Raw genomic sequence first — 13,728 nt, forward strand, 5'->3', positions numbered from 1 at the left:
AAATATGGGACGTCTAACCCCCGGTCTTCCTTATTATAGATACAGATACTGCATAATTTTAAAAATTTTTCTTTAATTCATTTTGCTTTATTTTTTTCTTTATTTTTTCTTTATTTTATTTTCCTTTAATTGATTATGTTTATCTATTTTAATTTTATACGTATTTACATAGACAAAAACAGGCCACCATAACACTTGTATTTCTGGTATTTATAAATAATGTATGCACATGCAATATTACAATGTAAGAGAGAAAAATGTGTCTGTTATAATACTTTTCATTAAATTATAAATATTAAATTTTTAAAGGTAAAAAGGATATTGTCCTGCTTATGTATTTTGTTTATTTATCTCAGTTAATACCGTGAGAAACGAACGCCTTTCTTCTATATAACACTTTTATTCCGCTGCAATACATCAATTATGAAAGAACACGTCGAACAACATACGAGACGATATGTACGTCATGCTTACATTTATTTACATCACACATATTAAAATATGTGTACATCAGCATTGCAAATACGTCACTAGGGAAAAAATTATTTTTGTGTTACGTACATGGTTGGAAAACTGGAAGCAAAGTTTTCTCATTTATCATGAATAAAATCCCAAATTGATTACCGGCCTTAATCGGACAGAACACAATCGAACGATTTTCTCTTACATTACAACATTGCATGTGTATGTATTATTTATAAATATCAGAAATACAACTATCTTGATAATCCCGCCTTTTTACATTAATATGTATAAAATCGGAATAAACGAACACAATAAATTGCAGAGAAATAAATAAGTTTCTCAACATAGTGTAAGAAAAGTACCGTTACGTTTTTTTATAACGGTTTTGGTTCCCGAGATAATTCAATCGAAGTCGTTTGAGCAACGTGAAGCTATTAACTCTTTAACACATTTCATCGCGAGCACAAGTCGCATTCAAGCCGTCATCAACCTGTCGTCAAAGGCATTTTATTTCACGTACTTGGGGTTGGGACGCTACACACAGAAAAATCATTCTAATGCTAAGAAAAGCGAATATTCAGGTTATTTTAAGAAATAGTTATTTTTAACAAAGAGTATTTTATTGATGATAATCTTGATACTCATAAAAAATTTTAAAAGTACTCATTATCATGTACTCAAAAACATAAATTTACTCTTTTCACAAGAATATCATAAAACTTTATCGAAGAAAAAGTTGGTCCGACTTTATATGTATAGTATGAAAGCTGAATTGTTTATTTGAATTTAATATTCTTGCGTAGGTTTCAATTTAATATCCTCGGAGCGTGCATTTGATAATGTTAGAAATAATTATTCTCTCGAAAATAAATTTGAAATTTCGCACCAAGATCCGCGATGGATCTTATTGGCTGTTATATAGTTTAAGTAATTGAATATCTAAGAGCCTAACTATAATATATTTCGTTAATATTTTTGAGATTAATTTTACTAAACTAGGATTTGAAATATATTTTGAGTAAAGAAGTATGTTAAAATTAGACCATTTGACAAAACCGTAACTAATTATTGGAAACTGTTTCTAGAATCTTCTAGAAACAAAAAATAACAATTATTTGCCCGGGAAAAGTAATGAAAATCGGGATTTATTATTGATTGTCAAAATAGTAATATAAAGTTTTTTAAAGTTTTGTATCCTTGATATGTCTTTGAAACAAAATCAACTGCACATTTATATTTTGAAAGATAAATAATAAATGTAGAGAAGTTTGTTTTTTAGCTTACACAATGTGTTTATGTGTTGTATATATGTAAAAGCAAAAAAATTCGAGAGGAAAAACCTACTATATACATTTCTTTAGTCCTTACTTAACAAACTTTTTGCTTAAGATACTTTATAGGTGAAATAAAAAGAGTCAGGCAGAGGGAAGTCGTCAGGGGATTTGTCAGCATATAGACACTCATTACTCTCGTTCGTATTTTTCATAATTGCCTATATATCTTTACAACACATATACATATATTATATGAACAAAAAATCAAATTATCTATATTTAAGATAAAAGTACCAATCCCGGACACGTGTACCTAATCCTGGACTTTCTAATTATAATTTAATCTTTAAATACAAATATTTAAACTTTCATAATATGGAATATATACTCAATATTTATATATATATATTTTAATTTAAAATATAATATATATATTTTAAAATATTTATAATATATATATTTATAATATATATATTTATAATATTTATAATATATATATATATATATATATATATATATATATATATATATATATTTTAAGATATTTATAATATATATATTTTAATTTAAATATTTGTATTTGAAGACTAAAACAATAAGAATATCCAGGATCGTGTCCGGGCATTGATATTTTTACCTTATTACTCATCTTTCAACACATAAATGTAATTGATTTGATTTTAAGGACATATCAAAGATACAAAACTTAAAAGTCACTTCATATAACTATCAACAACAATCAACAATAAATCCTAATTATTTCCACAACTTTTCCCGGATCTGATTGACGAGTAATTGTTACTTTCTATTTCTTGAACATCCCATTGATTAATTAAGGCTCCGTCAATACACCAAAAAAGGCCTACTTTAAACATCCTCCCTTGAGGCTTATAATGAACTTACGATTGATTGGCGGTTATATAAACCCATACAATATTTGAAAGAAGTAACATATTCTTGAATATGTAGTATGTGTATTACACGGCTTAGTATAGAAAATGAGAGAAGACGCGCGGAGATACAGCAGCTTGACCAGCTCCGAGAGCTCCGCGCGAATCTACTCTCCTGATCAACAAACTCACCGTGCGCGTCGCGTGACACTACGTTCGCAGTTGACGCGCTGCATCACACACGCCTTATGTCATTAATGGTATACGTCCGTTAATTCGTCGCGCTAAGTGTACGTGTGGTTGACGTCGGGATAGTTGAAACATTTTTCTTCAATAGACAGAGCGCCTTGTTTACAATTATCCCGTTCTCTCTTCCTTTCTGTCCATCCCCCTCTCTCTCTCTCTCTCTCTCTCTCTCTCTTTCTCTCTCTCTTTCCCACATACACACGCAAATGAGGAAGTAACGATGATTAAAACATCAAGTAAGCTAGAAAGCATCACATACATTCACAGATGTCTCACGGCATGATTTCGGCAACTGCCACGCCGTCGCCTTTATTGTGCATGCACAGGGGAAAGACACTGCAGAGGTCATCTGCGAAGAGTGCAAAACTGACGAACTGTGCCGGCTGTATGGCGGATGGGACAGAGGCGTTACATGTGCGAGCGGGGTGTCGCATGGACAGGAGGCTCTCTCGCGGTGCTCTACCTCGAAGCCGCGACACGCTTCTTATTTTCCCACATGTACACGCGCGCACTATTCGTGACCGCAATTATTTGTACCCTCTCGACCGTTTCTCGTCATCCTTGAGCTGGCGCGGCGCAGCTCGACATGGCGCCACGCTGGTATCACGCGCGCGTCCTCGCACAGCATGCGCGGATGATGTGCGAAGGAAGGGTTCCGGTAACCGTCAGGCCTTCGAATTGGCGAACCTCGTAGCAAGGCAGCATGCACGACGAGAAAGTGATTCGCAAATCGCACTGTATATACATATATGCGCGGCCTTACGCGCTAGCCGACCACACTTTCTTTCTGCTGTTCGCACACGAGCACACGTACATATGTGTAGCACGATGTCCAAGCGAGCGTCGAATCGTGGCCGCAATTTCACTTGCCGGAATCCCGTTTGTCGGCTTGATTTTGAGCCGTCCTGATAAATCGAACTTCCGGTACAAAGGAAGAAAGAGAAAGACGGAGAAAGATAAGTATTGTACAATGGCCTCCGAAGATAGATGTCAGGTCTAGATAATTGTCCATAGATTACTCGCTCATTGTTCTCGGCTAATCTGCGATTTTTACTGTCGATTGAACGTGAATTTGTTCTCTGTGAAGACATTGGTTTCTCAAGGGAGACTAAATAAACTTATATAATCTTATATAAAATAAATTTATAAAATATATAAATATATAAAATTTTTATATATCTCATATAAAAAATAGTTTTAATTAATTAAAACGATTTAATCGTTTTGTTTCTATATATTGCAAGAAAAATAATATATTGTTGTATGGAAATATATTTTCTTAATTTTAGAAAATTAAAAATCAAAATAGATTATTTTACGAAGCGTGTGAAATCTATGTATCACGATTACTTCAACAAAATTCATTTAATAATATATACATATACAATAAATATTGGTAAAAATATGATATAATATACTGTACCAATCTTGCATCGCAAGTTTTTTCGCGAGATTATTCTCGATAACGGATTTGTAGCTATCTAGTGTTATGTCTCCAGTTCAAATTGCTTACAGTTCATGGTGTAAGTAGTTCCTAAAAGCATTTCTTACATATAGATATTTCTTTCCGTAACTATGAAAACACAAATATCATATTAAATTGATATTTTAGGCTTCCGCGATATGATAAAATACATGATCTTACTTCCAGATTAGTGCTTCATGGATTTGTTTCCGTTGTTTTATAAACATCCCAGTTCATTTCTTCAAGATTTTCAGGATGTTCTTCTCTCTACAAGAGCCCACTGGGATATTTACAAAATATCGAAAACAAATCTACGAAGGCTGCTGCACTAAACCTGGAATCAGATCAAATGTTATATTAACCCTGGGATATTAAATATCAAAAAGTTATTAACATATAAAAGTTAAACATTGATAAATGTTATCTAAACATTGATAAATTTTACCCAGCGCATTTTCATTTGCTCATTACTTGGGAAAAACTGATCGGAATTCAACTCTTTTTTGCAATCGATGTAGAAAACATCAAGGAACATGAACCTATTAATGTATTCGAAACAATTTAATAAAGTTGAGAAAAGTTATAGTGAAAAAGCGAAACCCATGTTTTTGAAAACGGTAATATTTGAAACGTTGATCTGAATTAATTTTACTTATATTTAATATTTTAAAGTTAAATTGTTCTTTACCATGTGTTAACGTGTTACGAATATTTCGTCAAAAAATGTGTAATAATAGATACGAGTATAATACTACTAATAATGATAATTTATTCTCAATACGGTATTATTATTATATAACACTAATACGGTATTATTATTATATAACACTAATATTAATATTATTTATATTAATATTAAATTAATACTGATATTAATATAATATTTATATACACTTGTATTATAAAATATTATTATTTTTTATCATACGTGAGGGTATATTAATATTATATTAATATTAATTAAATTGAATTATTATATATATTAATATAATATAATATATTAATATTATATTATTATATTATATTAATATATATATATATATATATATATATATATATATATATATATATTGTTATACATTTTTTGTTGTTGTACTGCATGTTTTTGTCATTTAGTTGAAATTATTTGTGATATATTTTTGATAATAAATATTCGCAATTTATTATATTTTTACTGGTAACTTTATTAAAAGTAATTATGAAAGAATAATAATTATAAAAAAGTGTTATTAGTTGAACTGAAGTACTGAATTTGGTGAGACAGATTATAAAATTATTCATACTCTGTTAATTACAGAGATATATTGGTATAGTCAAAACGGATGCAGTATATAGTTATGGTAGACTACGAGCATTTCATTATTATAAATTGTATCATTATAAACACGCGGAAATACGCTTAATTATAAAACGATTTAGACATAATGAAGTTGAGATTTTATTAAACTATCACAATGAAGTTGAGATCTCATCAAACTATCAAATTGAGAGCTATTACGAAGACGGAATTACGCAGTAATTATATTATTAAATATTATATATCACTAATTATTATTTATTATTATTACTTATATTATTACTGCGTAAGCCTGCCAATAATGCTTTAATTTTTGAGAGCCTCCCAACTTCATTCTATCTAAACCGACTATACGTACAACGAATCCTGTATAAAACAATTCATCGCTTTTATGATAAAGAGTTATCATAAAAAGTGCGATTAGATTTTTTTGGCTATGAATTATATTAGCAAATACGTATAAAGATACAAATCAGTTATAGAGTATTTTTGAGATAGAGTTAGCCGGCGAAATATGAAGCGAGACGCAAAATTGCATGTAGTTACGCGCTATTATGTATTGCGTGTGCATGCGTGGCGAATCACGGCGGAACAATCGCACGATTCTCGCGTCTCCTGGGAAAGGTAAATTTTTATTAATACCGATCTGACCCCACTTTCGTAACGCAACAACTTCTCAATGAATCTGATCTCCTAGTGACGTCGGCTGAGCAACTTCAGTCAAGTGTGACCATTTGGATAACGCGTTGCTAAAACGCCACGAATCCCCGGAAACATATTCTTACGCTACTTTCGCAAGTCTCGACCAGTTTTTCGTTACATGCCGCATCGAGTCGCATTGCAAGCTTACACGACTCGCCACGCGACATTCGCGATTACTGCAAATAACTGATGCACATCTCGAACAAGCGGTACATCCTTGAAACCCTCTCTTGAAACATTGTCTTCCGAGGTAAAAACGTTGGACGACGCGTGGAATGCAGATTGCTTTTGGAGTGCTTGACAAATGCTCTGCGTAAAAGTCCAAAGAGTGAAGTAACATTGTCCCATATATATTGCATAGAATAATACAGATCGATTGTTCATTCGCGTATATAGAGAGAGCGAGAGAGCAAGGTCGATATATATATATATATATATATATATATATATATATATATATATATATGGAAAAGGGAGAGAGATTTAAATAATTATATTTAATAAATATAAAGTAGCGCGCCTATACAACACACATACACATATATGTACTTATACACACACTACGTGTGGTTAAAATACATACCTCGAAATATATATCTCGAAATATAATTCATTAGTCAATTTTATATGCTTTAACGTTAAAAGTTTTGCAACCGATGTTTGGTTGTGTGTGAGTATATATATATATATATATATATATATATATATATATATATATATATATAATATAGTGTTTGATATAAAAACGCATATTAGAATCATAGCAACTTTATAATTGCAGAATTTTACAATGATCGATTATTTCTTAATAACGCCCGTCTGAGGCATTTCGTTAAATCTACCAAAATTACAAGCTTTTCCCTGAAAAATTTTATATATCGAAACAGGAGAACAGAAACTCGCTAAAGTCGCGTGACATCGATCCAAATAATTTCGTGCTTGCCACCTCTTTAAAAAAAAGAAAGAAAAATCGGAAATTATATAAAATACCGTCGAAGCTCGCCCTCGTTGTCGACCATCGCGGCCTAACGCATTAAGAAAAGAAAAAGAACAAGAATAAGCAAAGCTATTTAGACAACTAATGTCTTACTTTATCCTCGCAACGTTTATCGATATACATTAAATTAAATGACGAGCATCGGCGCGTTTAATATTTTTCAGAGCACTCTCGAGTCGTCCACGCGATCGTGTGACGCGCGCGCGCGCATGTGAATGTGTGCGTGCGCGCGCGCGAGAAGATAATATCAGAAATATTTCTAAACAAATCGCGGTCATTTTTGCACGGATATAACGACACCGCGACGTTCTCCGATGTTGTAAATTCGGAAGGACAAAGACCAGCCCGAGGAACTGCCAGACGCACAGCGCGTATCGATGGTTATTTCTCAGGGCACGTCTAGATCCGTTCCTTTCTAACACGACACAACGGCTATAATAAGAGTAACGCGGTGTTTTAATAACGGCCTCGGTAAAAAGCGGATTGACAATCAAGTGACAATACATTTCGTCGACGATCAGGCCAGTATATCGTCGATGGAGCTTCGCGGATTGATCGGCCCAGGCATTCGCAGCAGCTGACCCGCACAACTTGAGAGTTGCGTGGTAACAGGCTAACATGTGAGGCCAGGGTATTCCTTTCAGCTCAGGCCACTGCCGACGGGAGAAATTTGATTTCGAACCGAGGAATATCAGTATTCCCTTCCAGAGAGAGCGGGAAGTACAATTTATCATGACTCGCATTCGAAATCTGACGAGAGCCGCGGCCACCTCTCAAGAGATCCGCAGAACATTTCAGGAACGAAGAGATGAGCCCAAAGGCAAAAAGAAAACAATAATGTCCTTTGCTAACGCTCTTGTTAACGCACGAAAATTTGAATAAAGGAGGAAAAAAGCTTTCACAGTTTAGATGAATGTGGATGATCATCGCGAGCGGCACTGAATGTAGTAATTTGATTTCAGAATCCATTTAACTTTAGACTAACGCGTCTTGGCAGCTTCGTCCGTCAGCTTGGCGACATGCTATAATTCGCGATCTCGAAAGGGCGTAACGTAGGAGTGTCCGGAAGGCACGGAATTGCGGTATCAAAAGACGCGACCGGCCCGCAGTGGACTTCGATATAACTCGTTATCTAAGGAGGAAACGGCTGTCGGGAAGCGGTGCACCGATCTGGGTGGAGTCTCCCGCGGCGTTGTACCGCCTTTGACAAATACTTGGAAACAGGATAACAGGAGGAAAGCCGGGGAAAGAGCGAGGGTGAATCGCTGCGAGGGCAGAGGTGAGAGCATGTGCAGTGGCGGACCGCGCGTTAGATTCCTCGAAACTCGAATCGAATCTGACACTTTATGAGACCTCGAAACTCTCGAAATTCTCGAAATATCAAACTGTCCAAACTTGAAATAATAATTTTAAAAAATAGACGGTAATTGTGTATAAAACAGCGTCTGCTTAATTTCATTTTTCACTAAAAAAATCAGTCCTTCAACACTTAAAACAGGTAAATATGATTATTTACCTGTTTGATTATTGATGGAAAACAATTTTATCAACATTTTAATGTGCAATTATCAAAAGGAGTATTTTTGATTAAGAATTAAAAACTTAACAAAATTTTTTCAAAAAATCAAATTTTATATCTTTAATACAGAAACTAGAAATTCAACAAAATTTTTCAGAAAATCAAATTTTAAATATTTATTAAGTATACACACACACAATTAGATAATATTAATTAAACATAATATTAATAATATTAATAATATTAATTATAATATAATATTAATAATATTAATTAAACATAGTTAGATAGAATATTAAACATAATCATATGAAACTAGATGAAAATAATTATCCACTCAAAAAAAGACATAGAGATTTAATTGTTGCCGCTTTTCGCGCCTATAATGTTGTAGTTTTTGAATATAAAAAAACAAACTGATATGTCTCAGTTTCCGAGAATTTCGAATCACAAAAATAGCGCAAAGTTTCGTATCCTTGAACTTTGAAACTTTTCAGAGTTTCGAGGAGTTTTAAGTTTCGACATTACAAGTATCCCATCTCTCTCTAATAATAACATATTACAAATTACAGTACAGCGAACAGTAATAAAACAAGAAAAAGAGAGAGAGAGAGAAAGAGAAAGCATAATAAAAGTTGCAAAACGTTAAAGGAAAGGAGACGAATTAAGAGAAGAGAGAGAGAGAGAGAGAGTCGAAAAACACGATCACTGGAGAAAGGAAAAAAGCATTAAGCTTTGGCTAAGTCAAAGGGACACGATCCCCTCTATTGATGAGGAAGAATAAATAAAAGATTGCATTAACTTATAATTCGTGAGTGTAATTAATCGAAAAAAGAAAACTTATATCTTATAGATTCAACACGCTTCGCGTACTATGTAAGACAAAAAATATCTAAGAAATAAAAAAATATTTAATAGGTAAACATTTATTTGTATACTGACATAAAATATCTTTCAAATAAGAAATTATTTTCTTAAAAGCTTTAGCTTTACTCATGGAAGCAATTCTATTTAAATAAAAAAATTTAGATTCAAGTATATATCATTAATACTCTCCGAATAAATATTGTTTATTTTTCGGATATTTTCTCTCTCAGTGTAGGAAACAGAAGTCAAGGGTGTCTTAAGGTAATTGTTTCCCAACTGTGGTAGTCAAAATTAGATTTTAAATAAAAGATTCAACAACCGATGAATTCTTTTAAGTGAAAATGAAAAACAGATTTTTAAACATTATTGGTTCTCTCAGAATAGTAAAAATCGATAAAATAAATGAAATAAATGATAGAAAAAGAAACAGTATGCTGAATTGCGTTGTAGTCGCGAAATTATAGATCGTGGCAATGTCACATCTCTATTAGCGCTTTGCGACGCCAAGCTATACAACGTTGCCATATCCGCAAAGTATGGTCGCGAACGAAAAAGCAAAAGCCACACTTATTTTTGCTAATTAATCATACTCTAATAATGTACGGTAAATTTCGCTGATGTATGTATTTCTGTAAGTATTCAATTAATTTTTCCCAAATTTTCGTATTAATTCTTATCGTAGGTCATTTGCAGCTGACAAATGCGCATTTACGTGTTACTTTTTATACGTCAGCGCCATGTAAAATATTGAGAAAAAGAGTAAATTATAAGCGGTAATTTCTCGGAAACTATACGGTTAATCAAACCCATATTTAACACACATACATATTAATACCTAAATTAATTTTGCTACAAGTTTCAAGATCTGGGACTTCACTATTTTTGACCAAACTACCTTAAGCAATTGGCGAATATGATTAAAGAGTTCTACTTTGATCAGATTACTCTCGATTCATAATTCCGCTATTTCAATTTAAAGTTTGAGATTGAGTTAAATTCACGTCGAACCAGCTTCCGTCGGCGTAATTTCTCCTCTTGATTTCCCTCGTTAAAATAATGATTCTGATTGTCTCTGTTCGATTATTAGACCGTACCATCGGAGAGACCCCGGATATCTCTCCATCCGTCACTGCGGATACGTAAGTGGACAGAGTAGGAGCGCGTGCGACCCGCTTTCTCCCACCCGGAGAGCGCTTATCGAGCTGCCACGTGCCAGTCTGATCGCTCCCGAACATGTTCCCCTGCGAACGCAAGACTCGAGTGTGACCCGGCCTGGGGACATGGGCACGTCCTCGACGAAGGTCAACGGACTTCTCCGTGCCATTACGCCGCCGACGGGGAACGTGGGCGTGCGTACGTGTGCGCGTCCGACAGCTGGCGACGCTACGTCGCGTTATCGCGAAACATTACGCGTTACTCTCTAAAGTACAATCAGTATATTCTTCATTGAAACGCTGCATTTATAACTGGTGGTTTATACTGAGAAGAAAATACTTGAAAATTTATTTGTGAGATATAAAGTTTATTTATATGAAATAAAGCTTATTTCTGTGAAATAAACTTTTATCCCTTATAAATAAATTGTCATTTCTCATTGAAATGCTATACTTATAACTGGTGGTTTGCACTGAGAAGAACTTGAAAATTTATTTGTGAGATATAAGATACTTGAAATTGTGAGATATAAAATTTATTTGATTTTTTAGGCTTTCGCGGTGTCCATACATATTAGATTTGGTTTCCGGGTTTGAGCCGCGTGGATTCATTTTTGTTTAATTTCGACGTTTCGCGAACATTTCAGTTTGCTTCATCAGAGAGGAACGACCCGATAAAGTTTATTTCTATGAAATAAAGCTTATTTCTGTGAAATAAACTTTTATCCCGTATAAATAAATTGTCAAATATTTTTTTCTCAGGATAATTATACATATATATCACTACAATTAGTACAAGAAAAAGTTTTGTAATAATTAACAAATATATTTGCATTGCAAATCTAAGAGTTATTTTAATTGAATTTCTTTTTACACGTTTCTTGCCGTTTTAAGTCACGTTTATTTAACACGTTTAAAAACACGTTTATTAAACATGTTTATTAAATTATAATTTATGTATCTTAACCGTATTAAATCTCGTGATTTAAAACCGTAGAAAATATGTAAAAAAATTTCAGTCAAATTATACGTTAATGCATTTAAAATTGACACACATGAATTTGCGATGTAATGAGTATTTCAGTGCAACATTTGGTAATTGACATTACATATGGTAATAGTTATCAACTATCTCTGGTAATAATTACAAAATAATTAGTAAAACCAATTCTTCATTTAATTGAACCAATTAAACGTTTTGGTAAGTAAAAAATACTAGATAATTTGTTAATAATTATTAAATAGTTTAACTATTACCTCAAAATATTTCATAATTTATCATATGATATAAATGTTAAACACTGTTATCAGTTTAATCTATTTTTTAAACAATATAATTTTATGTAATAAATTATTTGATGATACGTATCACATAAATTGATAATAATCACCACATTAATAATCAATCTTAGCAACAGATACTAAGCCTTACTGAGGTTATTTGTTAATATTTGTCAAGTTATTTGATCATATTCATTTATACATTCAGTTTTTAAACTATTTCATCAAATGGAACTATCCAACTTCATAATTATTATCAAATTCTTTTTCTTTTTACAAACTCTACTTCTTTTTACAGTTTTTTAAAAGCTCTCTAAAAGAATCAATTAATAGTAACAGCTGTTCCTTATTGAAGTAGTTTGTAAACACCGATAGTGTACGTAATGATTGTACGCAAATGTTTCGCATACAAGTCGTTAATTCCATCACCACAATAATCGCATAACGAATTTGTGTGCAATGAAATCTCACTTCCACTGGTCAAAATCAGTGAAATATAAAATCGATTTATAAAATAAGAGTGTCTTCACTGAAAATCGGTGAATATTTACTGATATTATCGGTGGAATGTTCTTTTTATTGATTCAAAAACATCTTTACTGATTCACTTTAAAAGAATAGAGATCCTATAGCATTGAATCGTGAGAAGAAACTTCGCCAATAGAATTGACAGGGAAAATCCGAGTGGAAAGCTTCGTCGAACGCTTGCGTGGCTTATACTTTTGTACCTGAAGCAGGCATGTGGGCGACACACGTCAACCGATCTTCTTTTTCGAGATCTCATTTGACGTTGATGTTCGCTATTCAAGCGCTCTTCCACGGATTAACAATGCCATCGTCTGATGATCTACACGAGAATAGAGCGCATGAGGGATTTACTCGGCGCAATTACGCAAGCAACATTCTGACGAAAATATTACGACGGCGCACGTGGTGCACCACTACATTCGCTTGTGTCCTTCCGTCAGACGCGAAAGTGGATTTTACGAGCAGTCCAGCAAATTTTGAGAATTTGAGACTCAGAAAAAAAATACAAATGCATTTTTTAATAACATAGCTGTTTCTCACTTCAGCTGAAAACTTACTTTAAAAAAAGAGACACTCTTCAATAGAATGTATTTTTTATATCCTTAAATATGGTATTCTAAGAGTTTTCTCGTGCGCAGTTTTTAAGTCTAATAACTCTTAAAAAGTATAAATGTTATAAAATCTTACAACATTTAAAAGATTCATTATTATAGTTTTAGTGTTTTGTTTTGTAATTTTGGAATAATATTTTATTTTTATTATGTTATTGATCGATTTTTAAAAAGGCGAACATAAGAGAGAAAGTAAACTTGTGTGCTATAGTTTGTGGAGAGAGAACTAAAGTTATAATAATACGTATGGCATAAAAAAAAGTACATGATTTATAAAATAACAAAATTTCAAGGTTTGTACAAATGCAATGTACAATCTCTTCACAAGAGCTGATGAATGTTTTCATAGAATTCGGAAATAGATATGAATAATACATTATATATATATATATATATATATATATATATATATATATATATATATATATATAT

The 13,728-nt window shown here is 32.6% G+C and overlaps 1 protein-coding gene across 1 annotated transcript; it reads left to right on the plus strand.

The window, feature by feature from the left end:
• The first annotated feature begins 10,241 nt into the window (after positions 1-10,241).
• LOC116850905 lies at positions 10,242-11,247 on the plus strand. The gene is made up of 2 exons (XM_032829735.1): positions 10,242-10,353; positions 10,810-11,247. The coding sequence occupies exons 1-2, from the start codon at positions 10,340-10,342 to the stop codon at positions 11,144-11,146; spliced, it is 351 nt and encodes a 116-aa protein (XP_032685626.1). The 5' UTR covers positions 10,242-10,339; the 3' UTR covers positions 11,147-11,247.
• The last annotated feature ends 2,481 nt before the right edge of the window (positions 11,248-13,728 follow it).

Source organism: Odontomachus brunneus, unplaced genomic scaffold (assembly GCF_010583005.1).
Source record: "Odontomachus brunneus isolate Ranch 3 - 2012 unplaced genomic scaffold, Obru_v1 Obru_scaffold_159, whole genome shotgun sequence".
NCBI lineage: Eukaryota > Metazoa > Arthropoda > Insecta > Hymenoptera > Formicidae > Odontomachus > Odontomachus brunneus.